General features: G+C 38.0%; 1 protein-coding gene across 5 annotated transcripts in view; it reads left to right on the plus strand.

Annotated features, from left to right (window-relative positions):
* Positions 1 to 15,840, plus strand: part of DOCK4 (dedicator of cytokinesis 4) — a 251,169-nt gene that overhangs the window by 114,551 nt on the left and 120,778 nt on the right. For all 5 annotated transcript variants that reach the window (XM_080608066.1, XM_080608067.1, XM_080608069.1 and 2 more), the window contains 4 exons: positions 6,150 to 6,231; positions 6,868 to 6,928; positions 8,311 to 8,443; positions 9,943 to 10,031. In XM_080608066.1, the coding sequence (XP_080464192.1) occupies positions 6,150 to 6,231; positions 6,868 to 6,928; positions 8,311 to 8,443; positions 9,943 to 10,031 (365 nt within the window). The remainder of the gene's footprint in view (positions 1 to 6,149; positions 6,232 to 6,867; positions 6,929 to 8,310; positions 8,444 to 9,942; positions 10,032 to 15,840) is intronic.

The following is a 15,840-nucleotide window of genomic DNA, read 5'->3' on the forward strand; positions in this document are numbered from 1 at the left end:
GTTTTACCATTTGGAGCTTAAATGATAGATTACATTCAGAAATGAGTGAAGTTTTAGAGTATGTGCACCAGCCGCTATGTATTTGTGACAGGTTTAGGTAATGGTGAGATATACTGAAAAATAGGGGTGTTCTGGTGGGTTTGCAGATGATCTTACCAAGAACATGTTGCGCTGGGTATTAACAAAAAGCACATCAGAGTCAGCACAAAAAAATACAGACCTGCCATTTATAAATCCCCAAATGGAGAAGAATACACAGGTGCGCTTGAGCTGCTGGAGGGAGGGGAATTCTCCTACATGCCATTGCTTCGGTTCACCTTTGCCGCTTCTCCTGCTCTCTTCAAGTTGAATTTCCGTCTCAGGGGAAAGACACAGCAAATCTGCTTGGATCCGTGCTGTTATTTCAGCCAGCTACTAGGATAATGATCAAGACCATAATTCAGTTTAAGGGATCTATAGGTCTGTGCACTGATAATGCTGTTCTGCAAAACGTTTATCCATGGTAGCAGACTAAGCTCACAATTACTGAGAGTTCCAGCTTCTGGTGTACATTGTTTCTATAGTTGTAAATACCTACTGAGAAATTCCAGTGTGCTTTCTGCCACATCATCTTCCTCTGGCTCCTGGTACCTCACAAAAGTAATTTAAAGTTGTTGTTTTCCTATGCAACTTGTTAATCTTTTCAGGAAATGTGTCATACCACCTTTCAGTTAAAGTACAGTTGTGAATATCTAAAATAACGTAGAGTGTGTTCACAAAAGCTAATTTCTCAAGTCTGTCTTCTCTCAGTGGAGAGAGAGACACAAGATGGGAGCAACAGCTTGATTTAGCTATGTATGTCTGGTTTTCTTTTCCACCAGTCTCCCCTCCCGTGAGCTGCTGCAGGGAAAGTTAACATCCCAGCCAGACCCAGTACAACTCCTTTCTTCTTTCTTTTTTCCTGCCATCCTCATTAGCTCTACTTCTACAGAAAATTTGGCTCCTCGGCATAAACCTAGCATTCAAACATTTTTTTTCTTCTTCCCACATGTTGTCAGCACATCTAGGAGATGTGATGATGAGCTTCAATATAGCATCATAATATTGGTTTGTTTGATTTATTTTTGTTGGTACTTTGATATTTATCTGAAATTGGCTGAAATCTTATTTTTATAGTACTCGTTCTTCCTTTTCCCCTTTGCTACTTATTTTACAGTCAGAAATTTGGTTATGGTTTTAGCAGAAGTGCACAATGGAGTTAAACTACAGGGGCTGACTTACTGTGGAACAGCTTGTACTGCGAAGTCATGTTGGCATGTGTACCATCCAGTTAGTCTGCAATTAAGAATATACTTTTAAGGCTTTTTTATCTATTTATTTCAGTAGTTTATGACATATTGTCCCACATTCCTCTGCATTTCACCACTAACTAAAAGGGTAATGTTCTGTGTCTGATAGTGGTTTTATGAAGTCAGTGAGTCTAAACGCAGTCTATCTGGATTCAAGCTCTTAATGAACGTTCCCTAATGCCGATCTGGAATGTGATAGACCCGAGCTGGTGAAGTGTGTGGCAATATTCTCGTATTATCTCTCATCATTTGCTTTAGAAATCACTATAACCCATATTTAGGTAGAGAACACTTACAAAGATGTCGGAAAGTGAAGTTATTATACTAAGAGCTGGGACTATTGAATGATGCAGCTTTAGTGCACGAATATGCCATGTGGCTGATTTCTTATTTATTTATTTTTATATTGTGTTTATAAATCATAGAACAAGCAATCTGTCTAGACTGCTAACATGTGACTGGTAACATTTTCCTGCTAATACCAAGGAAATAGGGGTCACTTATGAAAATAGAACAGTTTGTGGCTATGTTTCTTTTAAATTCATGTGTTAAGCCTGCAGATTTGGAACACATTGTTGCTTCACTAATACACGGGAAGTTACAGTACAGAAATCCCTTGCTGACCTTCTTAAATTAATCTCTCCAGCATTAGTTATTTCCTTATTTTCAGTGGGAAGACAGCAGAGTTTAAATCTGTGCAGCATATTTAAGTGGTGAGACTGGTGCTCATAAAAAATGCATTGCAATTTAAACTAAAATCAAACCATCTTCATACAAAGGAAAGGTATTTCTGCTTTGGGATACTGCTGTGTGTGTCTGCTGTATGTATGTATGTGGAACTGACTGCTAAGAAAGCTGCTGTGAAATAAGATCCTAGTCCTAGATTTCACCCTCTGGAGCTTTTGCTGCTGTTTGAAGGCAAGCTTTCAGATCTTGGGAATTCTCAGTCTTTATTTTGTTTTAGGAAGGTTATTTACTTGCCTCAATCATTTTCTAACCTGTTTTTCTCTACAGAAACGCTTTGAATTGTTTATACACATAAATGCTCTCTGTACTTTATCAGAATGTCATTCTGTTCCCATAATCTTACAAGTCTTAACTGCTTGCATTTGCTCCCTGGTAATGTTCAAAGATAACTGTTTTTATCTGAGCTGAAACTGGTGCTATATTTTTGCTTGAAACATATTGAAGCGCTAAACAAGGATTAAGATTTCTTTGGGTTTTTTGTTTTCGGTTTGCTTTTTTCATTGCCACTAGGTCCTGTGCTTCAGTCAAAGAAAATTTCAAATTCAAATGAGGAAATTAGATCTGCATAGCCATTAGATGTCTGTTGCAATCAGTGCATTTCTTTGTGGCATGACAAAAGGCCTTGGCTTTTAATTGTGTTGTAAATCATAATCTCATGGTCTGTGAGTATAAGCAGAGCTTGAAATTTTCACATCCAAGCTGATAGTGAGTAGGAAGCTTTCAAAAAAATGTGCCTTTGATTTCTGCAGAATGTAAGTCTCAATAAAGAAAGAGAACACTGCCAGTTAAATTCAGCATTATGAATACCTATGAATTGCATGTTCTTAGGTAAACTGTAAAGATAGCTTATCTACAGCAAGGTAGTTTCTTATTGAATAGTATTTTTCTTTTAACTAACATTTCTAGTGGTTTCTTTAAGGCAAAAAAATGCAATGAAATATGTATATATGGGCATTACTTGTAAATAGTTCTACAGACTGAAGGTGATGAAATTCAGAATCACCTTGAATTGGCCTAATTTATATTGATGCCGACAAATACACTGCAGGTTTCAGTGCACAGAAGCTGTATTGTTACTATTGGAGCAGAGTCTTTTTTCTTTTTATTCAGTTTTGCATAGTACCCAAAATAATGGGTCCTAAAGCTTTAACTGGTTGATAATAAAAATAATAATTCTTGTTCAGTGAGCAATATCTTTGTGTGAAATCTATAAGCCAAACATTGTACTTTTTTACTGTATTTTCTGCTATCACAAATGGACTAAATGTAAATGAAATGACAGAATTATTTTAATAGCATTTTAAAATCAACAGCAAAATACCAATTTGTTTCTCTTTAAAAATATATCCATGTAAACATTCTTTAAAACTCAGTTTTAAAGTTTCCATGGAGACGTAAGCTGCAGAAAGTGGCTGTATCATAAAAGATGAGTGTTTCTGAGAAAATACATTTCATGTGCTTTGAGGCATTTGAGTTCAACTCTACTATTCTTAGGTTCTGTCTTTTTTGCTGTCTGATTAAAAAAAGCTGTGTAGCTGAGGATGGCACAAATGTTTTTAAATGTTCACAATAAAAAGTCTAAGCATTTGTAGAATCATAGAATCATGGAATCATTAAGGTTGGGAGAGACCTCCAAGATCAGCTGGTCCAACCATCCCACTACTACCCTCTACTACCAATGTCACCCACTAAACCATGTCCCTAAGCACCACGTCCAACCTTTCCTTGAACACCCTCAGTGATGGTGACGCCACCACCTCCCTGGGCAACCCGTTCCAATGCCTGACTGCTCTTTCTGAGAAGAAATTTGTCCTAATTTCCAACCTAAACGTCCCCTGGCACAACTTGAGGCCATTCCCTCTGGTCCTGTCACTAGTTATCTGTGAGAAGAGGCCGACCCCCAGCTCCCCCACAGCCTCCTTTCGGGCAGTTGTAGAGAGCAATAAGGCCTCCCCCGAGCCTCCTCTTCTCCGGACTAAACACCCCCAGTGCCCTCAGCCTCTCCTCACAGGACTTGTGCTCCAGGCCCTTCACCAGCTTTGTAGCCCGTCCCTGGGGCTCCAGGGCCTCGATGTCCTTCTTGTACTGAGAGGCCCAAAACTGAACACAGCACTCAAGGTGCGGCCTCACCAGAGTTGAGTACAGAGGGATGATCACCTCCCTGGTCCTTCTGGCTACATGATTGCTGATACACGCCAGGATGCCATTGGCCTTCTTGGCCACCTGGGCACACTGCCGGCTCATGTTCAGGCGAGCATCGATTAGCACCCCCAGATCCTTTTTCTCTGCACAGCTTTCAAGCCACTCTCCCCCGAGCCACTCTGCCCCAAGCCTGTAACACTGCATGGGGTTGTTGTGACCAAAGTGCAGGACCCAGCGCTCACCCATATCGTAGGTTCAGCATTGGGTAGCTGGCATGCATAAAACAAAGTACTCTCCAGACATAGCTGTTAAGAAATGTGCTCTTGAAGGTAGCAACATCCTGAGCTATAACAACATAATGTAGTCAGTTGTGCAAGGGAAGTGATTGTCCCCTTCTGCTCAGTGGTGCTTACACTGCCTGTGGGTGCTCCAGGACAAGAAGTCGCTTCAGCACAAGGGCCCAGGTCGGTCGCGGGCAGGAGCCCTGTGAGGGCAGGCTGAGGGTTGTTCAGCCTGGGGGAGATGTGGTTTCAGGGGGAGCTTCCAGGCACCTGCTTGGACCTACAAGGTGGTCAGTAACATCAATGGATTTAGTTGAAAAAAGAGAGGCTCTGTCAGACTGTAAGAAAAATTTGAGGACAGTCAGGCATGGGACAGGTTGTCCAGAGAGGTTGTGCAGCCTCCATCACTGGAGGTTTTCAAGACCCAGCTGGATGCTGCTCTGAGCAAACTGATCTGACCTTAGAGCTGACACAGCTTTGAGCAGGAGGTTGGACTCAGAGGCCTTTTGAGGTCCTTTGCAATGTGAATGGCTCTGATTCTGTCAATGATCAATACGGATTTTGTACACAGCAAACACTGGTGCAATAAAGATTTCATTAGTCTATATTGAGTTGGATCTAATCCAACATATTCGTAGTGATTTTCCAGCTGCACTTTGAAAAGCTGTGGATGGTATAGAGCAGTGGTATACCATGTTTGGCCTCTGGAATATGCAGAAGAGGTGAAAAAGCCCAGTTGCAATAAACTCAATCTGCATTTTTTTTTTTTTTTTTAATTTGAACATTACAGGGCATCCAGACTCAGCTGTCTGGCCAGCTAGGGATGGGGGCAAAAGGGGTGAAAGTAACATATGTAACACTTCTGCACAGCTTACCATTTCTGACATCCTTGCTTCTACTTTCCCTGTCTCTCACTGCAGAAATATTATTGATATTCCCATGCATGAATTGCCAAGAGATCGTCCATAATGAACCTATTATCAAATAGGAATTTTTCAGAGTAATTTCTCTTTCAGTGAGTTCTTTTGCCCTCTTCTACTCTAAAATAAGAATTCTCTGTATCTCGCTGCTATCAGTATTAGTTCTTGTATCAGCTACACCACTTAGCACCCCTCAGCAGATTGCAAAACAGAATTCTGAAAATGAAGTTTGCCTTGCTGGAACTTACAAGACTGCTAAGATCAGTGCAGTCTAGAATGAACTTTTCATAGGGCTAGGTAGGAAAAATGTCACCTGGGATCATCATCTTATTTTTGAAAAGAATTTTGGTTGAATACAAATGTGGCAATGTTGACATTTATTTAGCAAGAATCAATACCACCGTAATAAACATCTAATTTCAGTTCTAGGATAAAAGGATTTTATTGCTTAAGCTTTTCTATGCACTAGGATATACAATGTCATTCTTCCAAACTACAATCAGTCTTCTAGTTTGTATCGAGTTTTCAGTAATTTTGTTAGATCATTAAGTAAATCACGGCCCTTATCTAGTCTCTTCCTTTATTTCTTGTTACATCTGAGGCTTTTAAAAGGAAATAATTTCATTCTTATATATCTTGTGGAAGATTACATCTTCTAGATGTAAGATCAATGTGAGATCTAGTTTGCTGTAATGTTGTTCAAAATATTTGTCATATTTGTTTTCTTACAGTGAAAGATTCTTTTTAAGACTGAATAGGAATGGTTTGCCAAAATGTCCAGAAAAGCCTGAAAGACATTGTTCTCTTTTTGTGGTGAGTTATTCCTATTCTCAATCTTTTTTTGTGCTGTGTATTGAAAATAGTAGTTGGATTAAATTATTCTGTGGTTGACTCAGTGGTGCTCCCTACGCTTTTACATTGTTATGAATATAAATTCTAAAGCCTGGTTAAAGGGTATTACTGAAATCCCAAGCTGAATGTTTTCTGGCAATATGTGGTCACTCATATCTAAACTTCCATATGTTGTATACATATATGTATGCTTCCATATATAGCAGTCTTTCTCCGTGCAACAAGAACTAATCAGTTTTTATGCTTTTGCATTTTACAGCCAAAAGATGGTTTGTGCAGTGCTCTTTGTACTTTCAGGACATAAGGAACTGCACAAAGACATCATTGCTGTTCAAGGCACACAGCGAGTCTTTTCTGTCCTCCCACTGTCCAATTATGCTGTTTTACAGCATATTCTAGCCCATGATATTGTAGGACAGTCATTTTAAGTGCATGACCACCAATTTAGAGTGTTAAATGGATAATTTGTTAATTCCGTATAAATGAACTCACTGTTCATTTATCACTTTTGCTGGCAGCAAAAGCAATGTGTAAAGATCTTTTAAAATGTCACATTTTAATCAGAGTCAGAAATAATGAGGTTCTGCTCTCTTGCAGGATTTGGGTAGCAGTGAACTCAGGAAGGACATCTATATCACTGTGCACATTATCCGAATAGGTAGGTATAATTGTCTGTGAGTAGTAATCTGACATTTGGTAGATATACAGCAGTGAATAAAACTGCTTGAGGTCAGCTTTGGGTTCTGTTACATTAGCTAGGCCTTTGAATAAATTTGGTAAAGAAAAGGCCTGTCTTCTGATGGGATTTGCCTTGGATTTCTCAGCATTCTTTTGTGTTATATTTCAAGTGTACTGCTGAGTTTAGGTGCAAGATGTTTTGTTACTACTGCAAAACAAAATGAAGGTGTCATATGAACAGTCTTAAGATGATGGAGTTGTTGCTGGGGAGTCCACTCTTGTCCCAAAGAGAGCAATTTCAAACATCTTTTGTTCACTGGAGAACTTGCCTAGAAATGTAATGTACCTACTTAGCATATAATATCTGAAGTATATCTGAAATTGTTCAGATAAATTTTGTTTTCTCTCTGATCCCTTTAAAAAGGGGGAGAGGGAAGCCAGTGGAGGAAGTCTTGTAATGATATAGGCAGATATCGCGTCCTCCAAAACAGAGCTGAAGTTAAAATAAGACATATATGCTTCATGGTGTATAAATGAACAATTACTCTTCTAACTGCTTTGATGTATAGGAGTGTTCAGAGGAGGCATTGCCCTACCGCATCTGCAGCCGGAGGCTTTTCTTGTCAGAAGTTAAGGCTTGGTGGGAAAGATACACAGCTGTCAGGACACAATTGAATAAAATGCTTTGAAAGAGGGCAGTTTCATATACTAGAAACATAGCGAGAAGATTGATGAATTGTATTTAAATCAAATAGAAAAATATTTTGTTTCAATTCTCTTTTCCTTGGCTGCCTTTTTTCCGTATCGCAATTTGTTCTCCTGCTCTTCGTCATCTTTCCTGCCAGAATTTTATTCTTCTTGATTTCTGCAGCTGGTCAGTTATCCCCTTGCTAGCTAGTTGCCTGTTTGGAGTCAGCATTTGATTTCTAAATTGCAGTGGCTCAATCACAAGACCTCTCATATAAATCACAAATAACAGCAACCACAGTAAAATAATTGTTATTGGACAGCAAATGTTGAACACTCTGTCATGTCTGAGCTTTAAATTTAATTTGGTGGTGTCTCTAGTAGTACTGTCACTGGGCATCAGAAAGAGTTGTTTGGAGACTGGAGGTCATACGAGGATGAGCAGTGCCTCTGGTCTGAGCCCTTACAAGATCACCACATCTTTAATGGGCTTCCTGGACCATGTGTTATCCTAACGTACTATAGAGAAAGATGGACCGGATTCGCAGAGAGTACACTTGGCACTTTGCTGTGACCTGTCACCATACCGAGCTGGATTGCTCTCTGCCTCCCTTCTGTGGTTTTAAGGGACACAGTTCCAGGGATTATGCGTCGAATGTGTATTTTGTTTGGCAGGACGAATGGGAGCTGGAGAAAAGAAAAATGCCTGCAACGTACAATACAGACGGCCCTTTGGCTGCGCGGTCCTCAGTATTGCAGATTTGCTGGCAGGAGATTCAAAGGATGACCTCGTCTTAAAAGTATACATGTAAGGAATGTTTTTTTTTGTTTTTGTTTTTGTTTTTTTTCTTAGAAGTATATCAGGGTAGGTTTACGTCAAAAACAGTGGTTTTAAGTGCAAATGTGAATAAATAGCTGTAGCTCTTTTCTGTTCCAAAAGAGAGTAGTAGTTAATTTCTTTTTTTTTCTTTGTCATGGTTTAGAAAGTGTGGCTAGTTCTACGTGCTTATAGAATGAAAAATGAAGGTTGCGTCCTTTTAGATCTTTGTGTATGTTTCAGCATTTATCACATCCTTGTAAGTGCTTCTGGAGCTGTCTTTTTATGGCAACATGAAGTGCTTTTAAGACTTGTTTAAACACCTTGTGCTGCTTAGGCAGCTAGTGAAAGTACTTTATAACTAGAGAAAAAAGCAGACAGGGTAAGCTATTATAGGAAGCGAATAGCAAAAGTGTGAAAGGCAGTTAATGCTGGAGAATAAAAAATCAAAAATAGATTTTGAAGAATGGTTCGTTAAATAGTGGATTTTGACAGATACTATTTGGAAGAAACTTAAATTTTCTATTTGTAGCAACACAGTGCATGTAATTTCCTGCTGATCTTGGACATTATAGTAAGAACCGTTTTGTGGAGTGGTCTATTCTAAGTACACAGACTTGGGACACATTTATCATGCACATGAGGAAGTTCTGCCTCTCCCAGGGTTAGCACTCAAGTCCGGAAGGCATGGTGGGCTTTCAGGCAGCCTTTCTCTTCTCCTCTGTTCCCCCACTGTGCTGAATTAGAGTTGCTGAAGTTGGTGCTGCAGAAAAGCTATCCAGTGTGGCAGTGAAAATGTGTGCTGGCTCTTATTTAGACTCCCAGGATGTTAAACTCAAATAAGTGTTTGCTGTTGGATAACAAATTGTTAAATTTATAAGTTCACTTATTATATTCTACTTTCTAAATTTCACCTGATTGTTCTTTAAAAAAAAAAAAAGAAAGGAACCTGTCGATTGAAGATTTTATGCAAAGACTAATTCCAGTCTAAACCATGAATAGTGGCCGAATTTTCCTTGTGGAAAAGCAGCTACTAAATACATACTGAAATGTAATTTGGCCTTTCACTGACTACCTCCTGAAGATCATGTTCCATTTTAAATAACTTCAAAGTGTACAGCACAGGTACAGAACAACTCTGAGTTCCGTGTCTCTCCCTGAGTGTCACAAGACAGATTTCTGTGTGTTTTAGAGCTGAAGGATGGATCTATATAGATAATGAACTTGGTCATGGTTGAGTTCCTGAGCTTAACTGCTCCTATCTTTCTCCCACACTTTGCCACATGAAGCAGATATTTCCATGAGGCCTTTCTCAAATGGTAAGAGTGCTCTCACCCTTTCCATTGAGACATGCAGTTTCATGGGGCTTTATTTGCTTCTGTTGAGGTAATTCTGTGAACAGAAGAGGATTTGTGCACAGATACGTGGGGAAGCTGGTCAGAAAAACTTGTATTCCCATTTCAGACTTAAGAAAACTATCATTTTTATAGGTGCAACACAGAGAGTGACTGGTATCAGATCCATGAAAACATCATTAAAAAGCTGAATGCACGTTACAACTTGACAGGCTCTAATGCAGGTGAGTAAATTTCAACTTTTTTTTTTTTTCATTCTTAGGCTCTGTTCATGTGTAAGGCTGATCAAATTATTGATCTGCATTGCTTGATGATTTCTACTTCTGATCTATGTTTTTATCAGGAAAACAAACATTGTTGAAATGATATATTATACTTCATAAAAAATTAACTGGGACCTACAGACCTTCCAGTGCTCTCTGCATTCCTACTGGCTAACTGAGCAAGATGCAAAGTTGATGTTTAAGAACTTACCAATAGTCCTCCGTAGTCAACTATGTGTCACTAAGTGTCATCAAAATAAATGCAGCTGGGAGACTTAGGGAATGAGAGATGACTGACCTTTGTTATTGTGAGATGGTGTCTTAATCCAAACGAGATGTTGGAGTTTATTTTGAAAACATATGTTCAACAGTCTTTAGTGGATGACTGAGAAGCACATAGAAAAGCTCATGGTATTTATCAGGGCTGAGGTTGTATATATGTGTATAACCATCCTAATCTTATAATGTTATAATACAAAGTCTAATACATACATATATTTAAAGTTTAGAATATAGTGTATCTTATTGGACAATTAATATGCAATTAATATAGTGAAAATACAAGAGCACATTACTAAGTTTAGTGTTCTTAAATATGATAACCGTATTCATTTGACTTTGTCATTCTGATAGTTCATGCATTTAATATTAAGTAATTATTCAACATCGCTTTCTATGCTGGAGCTTATATAGCAAGTCTTCAGTAATAAATTCAGAAATAAGCACTTTTAATTTCAACTTCCTTAATGTGAATATGATCGACACTTTACATTTCGACTTAGGTTCTGTTGAAAGAGTAAGCTTAGTGTTTGTTGACGTAGAAATTGGTAACTTTATTTGTTGTTAAAAATGATAATGTTGAGTTTAGTCTTTTTTCACAATCAGTCTAGAGAAAAATGTGATCTGAATTATTTAAAAGGTAGTAATTATATATGGATCACATTTTTAGTATAAATAATAGCTGTAATGTATGAATATATATGCTGGTATAAAAGAATGATCTGGGAAAATTATTACCAGATGTATATAAATTCCACTACATAGTGTTTCCTTTTGTTTCAAGTTATTTTAAAGTTATGCTACAGTGTTTGATGTTTTCAGGGTCGTTTTTATGGTCTCTTCTGTTTCTCATGCAACTTTTTTTGTTTCCTATGGTGTACACTGGGCTACTTTAAAAATGACTATTTCAGTTACACTTATTTGGCCTAAAATGAAGCATACATGGAATCCCAGAAAAATCACATTGTTTACATGATGGCATACCTTTTGTGTCAAATTTGCAAAGCTATGGAACATTTTGAAAATACATAATTCAGGACTTGTTCAAATACTTGCCCTGAATATCAGATAGAAGATTCAATATGTATGATAAAGAATAAATGCATTTCAATTTCTAAATAGGTATATGGCTTTTGGCATTAATGTAAATCTCACAGTTTGCAAAAGGTGCCTGGGTGTTTATAAACAAAGTTTTCTGTGTAAATATTGCTATGAGACATTTAACTTGTCCATTTATGTCCTCACCTGAAAAATAAAAAAAAAAATTAAAAAAAAAAAAAAACACGGTAATTTCTGAATAGGCAGCTAAAGTAGTCTCCTGTGGCATGCTGTGTGCTTCTAAGTGATTCTTGTGTGCAGTGGGGCGATTCAAGCCATAAGGCTGGTGGCACGGTAGTGTTAACCACCAGACAGCTGTAGTAACTTGTGGATACTGCTATGTACAAGTCTCTTTGTCTTGGAGAATATGCAAGTACATGTAGGTCTGTGAATGTAAGCCATTTTCATTAGAGACAGCACCCAAATTCAGTCTTTTACCAGAACTGGTTGACACACTAATGTCAACGAATGGTGAGCAGTAAATCCTCATTTTATGTTACAAATATAAAATCAAAATTTTATATTATCCAAAGTGACGTTTTACACTCATCCAAGTGTTCCTAAAAATACAACACATTCACAAGAGCTATGGGGTTATGCTATTTTCTTTTTTTTCTTTTTTGCTAACATTTCTATTTCATTAAAAGTATATAATCAAATATTATTAGTTTCTCTTAAGTATTTGATCATAAATCAGAAAAATGTAAAGAATGAATAAAACGAATAACGTAAAAAATGCTCCGGGGAGCAGACTAGACCCGTCTTTGCCATTTCTCTGTAAAATTTTAGCTATGTAGTTTGTCCATTTAAGATTGCCGTAGAATTATAGGCCAAGCTGATGGTTAGACATAAGCAAGAATGGCTCGTGCTTTCAATTTTTAACTCCTTTCAGTAGTTTATAAAATTACCAAACTCAAGTTCAGGCTATGTTTTCATGCTGTCTGTTTATCTCATTTTTTCTTGAAATAAAAACAGTTTGAGACTAGAAAAACGGGGATTCGAGTCCCCAGGCCTGAATGAAAACTTGAAATTTATCAGAGAAATAACCTCAGTGTTGGAGAGGTGCCCTTTTTCTTTCCATGTTTAAAATCAGACTGGTATATCATTTGCTACTGATCGTGTACCTTCTGACCCTTAAACGTGGTAGGGGAGTGGTGGTTTTACTGTCTTAATGGCAGGATCTGAAATACACTGGCAAGGGAAAAATCTAGTGTGTGTTGAGATTAAAAATATTCTTTTTAAAAGCATTTTTGCCCTTTTGTACAGCAATACGTGCTTACTCTGTGATATAATCCCTTATCTTATTCCATTCTCGTGAAATAAGAGTTCACCACTAAATACCCGCTTGTCCTAGGAGACGTTCAGTAAATTTGAATACTCTTAATTATGTGCCTATCAGCATGAAAGACATGTGGGACGTGAACTTTTTCCAGGTTACAGGTGCTGGAAACTAAAGCTGGGAAATGCAATACCACTTACACTTTGAAAAAGGGCTGTCAGGGGAACGAGACAGAGGGAGTAGCGCATGTAAAGGCTGGAGAAGGAAAGAGGATGTGAGCAGTAATGTCACTTTGAGTACTGAGGAACTAAAAGATAAACCATGAAAGGTTATTTGCATTGCATACATGAAATTTGTTCCACTGCGACTCTTAGCAGCCTGAGAAAGCACTCACAAGGCTTCAGCAATATGTTCAGATACTTCTGCTGACACCTCATGGAAAATATTGTTGTTACACTGGTTTGTATTTTTTCTCTGCTGTCTTTGTCTGTTGTAGTATTGAACGGCTGGCTCTGATGACCCACTAGCCTCCTTTGCCATTTTGTAGCTGTCAAAAAATGGGAAGAAGGGGAAAATCTTGCATTACAGAAACACAGGTCTTTTTTCTCTCTCAGGAACATTGTAGGTACGAACCAAACATAGGAAAACTTGAATTTTTGGTTTATATCCCACTTGCTTATCAAATCACGTTAAAAACACTTAAGAAATGAAGCATAATCAACACACAACAGCAAAAATTCATCAGACTATTGTCTCTGTGCTGGCCTTGTTCCCTCTAACATTCTGTCCTGTACAGTTTCTTCCAGCTCAGCAGATTTTCACACACAGTTTTAGTTTCCACAAATGGGTATCACCCACTGCTGAAATAGTTTTATCAGTGAATTCAAATTATTCTTCAGCAAAAAACCATCTTCCAATTTTCTGGGGAAAACTGAAACTGACCTCAAAACATTTTGTGTCTTGCATGTAAAGCACAAAATTGTCACACTATAGGTTTTGTATTTAACATTCAAGTCCCCATCCCCCAAAATGTGCTTTTTCTACTTTAACACATGACGATTCTTATTTGTGCAGAATCCTCTTCTATCTTGTTCTCAACTTGCATCTAAAAAAAAGAGGATCGAAAAAAGGCAAATGACAGTGATGTCTTACCACAGCCCAGGAAGGATGAGGGGACAAATGTTCGTTCCTTTTCCTCTTCACAGTGGATGCAGGACCGGTAGGACTCAGTCCCGTGGATAAGCTGGCATCGTTTGCCAGAGTGGGAACTGGAATGTGTTTTCTGCTGCAAATTCATGCAAAACAAACCCTGTAGCAGGTAGTCGATCAAATTTCCAGTCACCTCTGGTATTTTCTTGCTGGTGTCAGGTATCAGCTTACTGGAAAACAGCTGATTGCCTCATATAAGAGATACAACCATGAATGTAAAGGCCAAGTACTACAGCCTTTGCTGCATTAATAGCATTGTTATTTCTTATCTTTGGGGTGTATTATGTGTAGAATAAGTACTATTTGGTCTAGATGATTTCTTAATTATTAAACAAACCAAGTTTCAGTAATCTCTAGAGTGGAGCTGACTAAAAACTATTTTTCCTATAATATGTTTCATTAGAATTCATAGAATTCATAGGCTAGCTACTTTGTTTTTTATTGCAAAAAAAAAAAAAATAATCTGTGGAAAATGAATATTCGTACATAAAGATCACACCCAATTACACCAATCTTGCAAGGAAAATAACACATTTCTGTATCTGTAGGGCTAAACACCAGTGAAATATATACTGCAGATACAGAAAATGGTTCATGGCTTATCTCAAAGCACCGTATCAAATTGTCCTTTATCCCCTTCTTTTCATGCTGTCGTAGGCTGGCATTTTGCTGTTACCTTCATTAGGCAATTCATTCAGATTCGGGCAATTCCAATTTATACAGCTGCTGTGCTGAGGCTGCAATACATAAGCAAACAGAACTTCTGTGTGTTTGTTGTGTTCTTATTGTAGCTGTCTGAATTTTAAAATGCAAAAACCGGAGTAAACTGGAAAAATAACGCAGGTTTAACCTTAGGTTTTAATTCAGATATAAAAGTTTCAAAAAGGAATATGTAATTTCACAGAAAAAAAATATTGCTTATGATGGCATAGTCATAAGTAATAGCGTATTTTAGACAGTGAAGCCTAGACAATGTTCTTGCTCTCACATCAGAGCTTGGGCTTCTGTCAAATGTAATTTTTTTCTGAAGGGTTTGCAGCGTGGGTCACTGTTGCAGATGTTGTTCTTTGACTGTGTGACTGCAGCTATACTCTGGACCTTTCTTGGGACTTCAGTAAATAAATAGTATTGGATGTGGACTGCTTTTCTCTTTAATAAAGCAGACACTAATGCACAAAGTGCCTTGTAAACTGTTATTGATCACATAATAGCTGCTTCATTTGCCCACAGAATTGCTGTGCGTGAATGAACCTGCCTGTTGATTTTTAAAATGGTTTGAAGTGCATTTTAGGACAAGGGGCAAAAGAACAGGGCCAGATCTGTTTGTCGCTCTATATGGTTCTATACAGAAATAATAAAGTCAGTGAGTGAATCTCTGATTGTACACATATATACAGAGTCATGGATTTCTTTCTTCTGATTCTTCTGTCATGCATAACTTTGTATTCATGACTATGGTGCCACTTTTTTTTTCTCAATTCTTTATACTTTTGAAAGTTGAAATACAATTTATTAAATACTGCACACCACGATGGAAAGAATGTCTACTGACTAGAGTAATCTTTTGAGATTTGAAGGTGGAGAGTTTTGTCTGCAAAAATCACCTACTTACAACTGTGAGCAAGTTACACTGCTGAACAGTGATAGTCCTTGCTGTAATCCCTCCTTAAATGCCAGCAGCATCTCAAAAGAACCTCCTCAAGTGCAAGATCTTCCTGTGGATACCTAAAGGTGTCTTTGATTTCTGCCACTGCTTGGAGTTGAGAACGGGAGGTGGCTGGGCACAACCAGGACACTTGCTCCCTCGGGATACAGGTGGTCTGGATTCAGCTGCCTGAGCACGAGACTTAAAAAATGCTGGAGCTTATTGCTGTGGCTGTTGTGCTTGTGCTATTTCAGGAAATA

Source organism: Anser brachyrhynchus, assembly GCF_964034855.1.
Source record: "Anser brachyrhynchus genome assembly, chromosome: 1".
Classification (NCBI taxonomy): Eukaryota; Metazoa; Chordata; class Aves; order Anseriformes; family Anatidae; genus Anser; species Anser brachyrhynchus.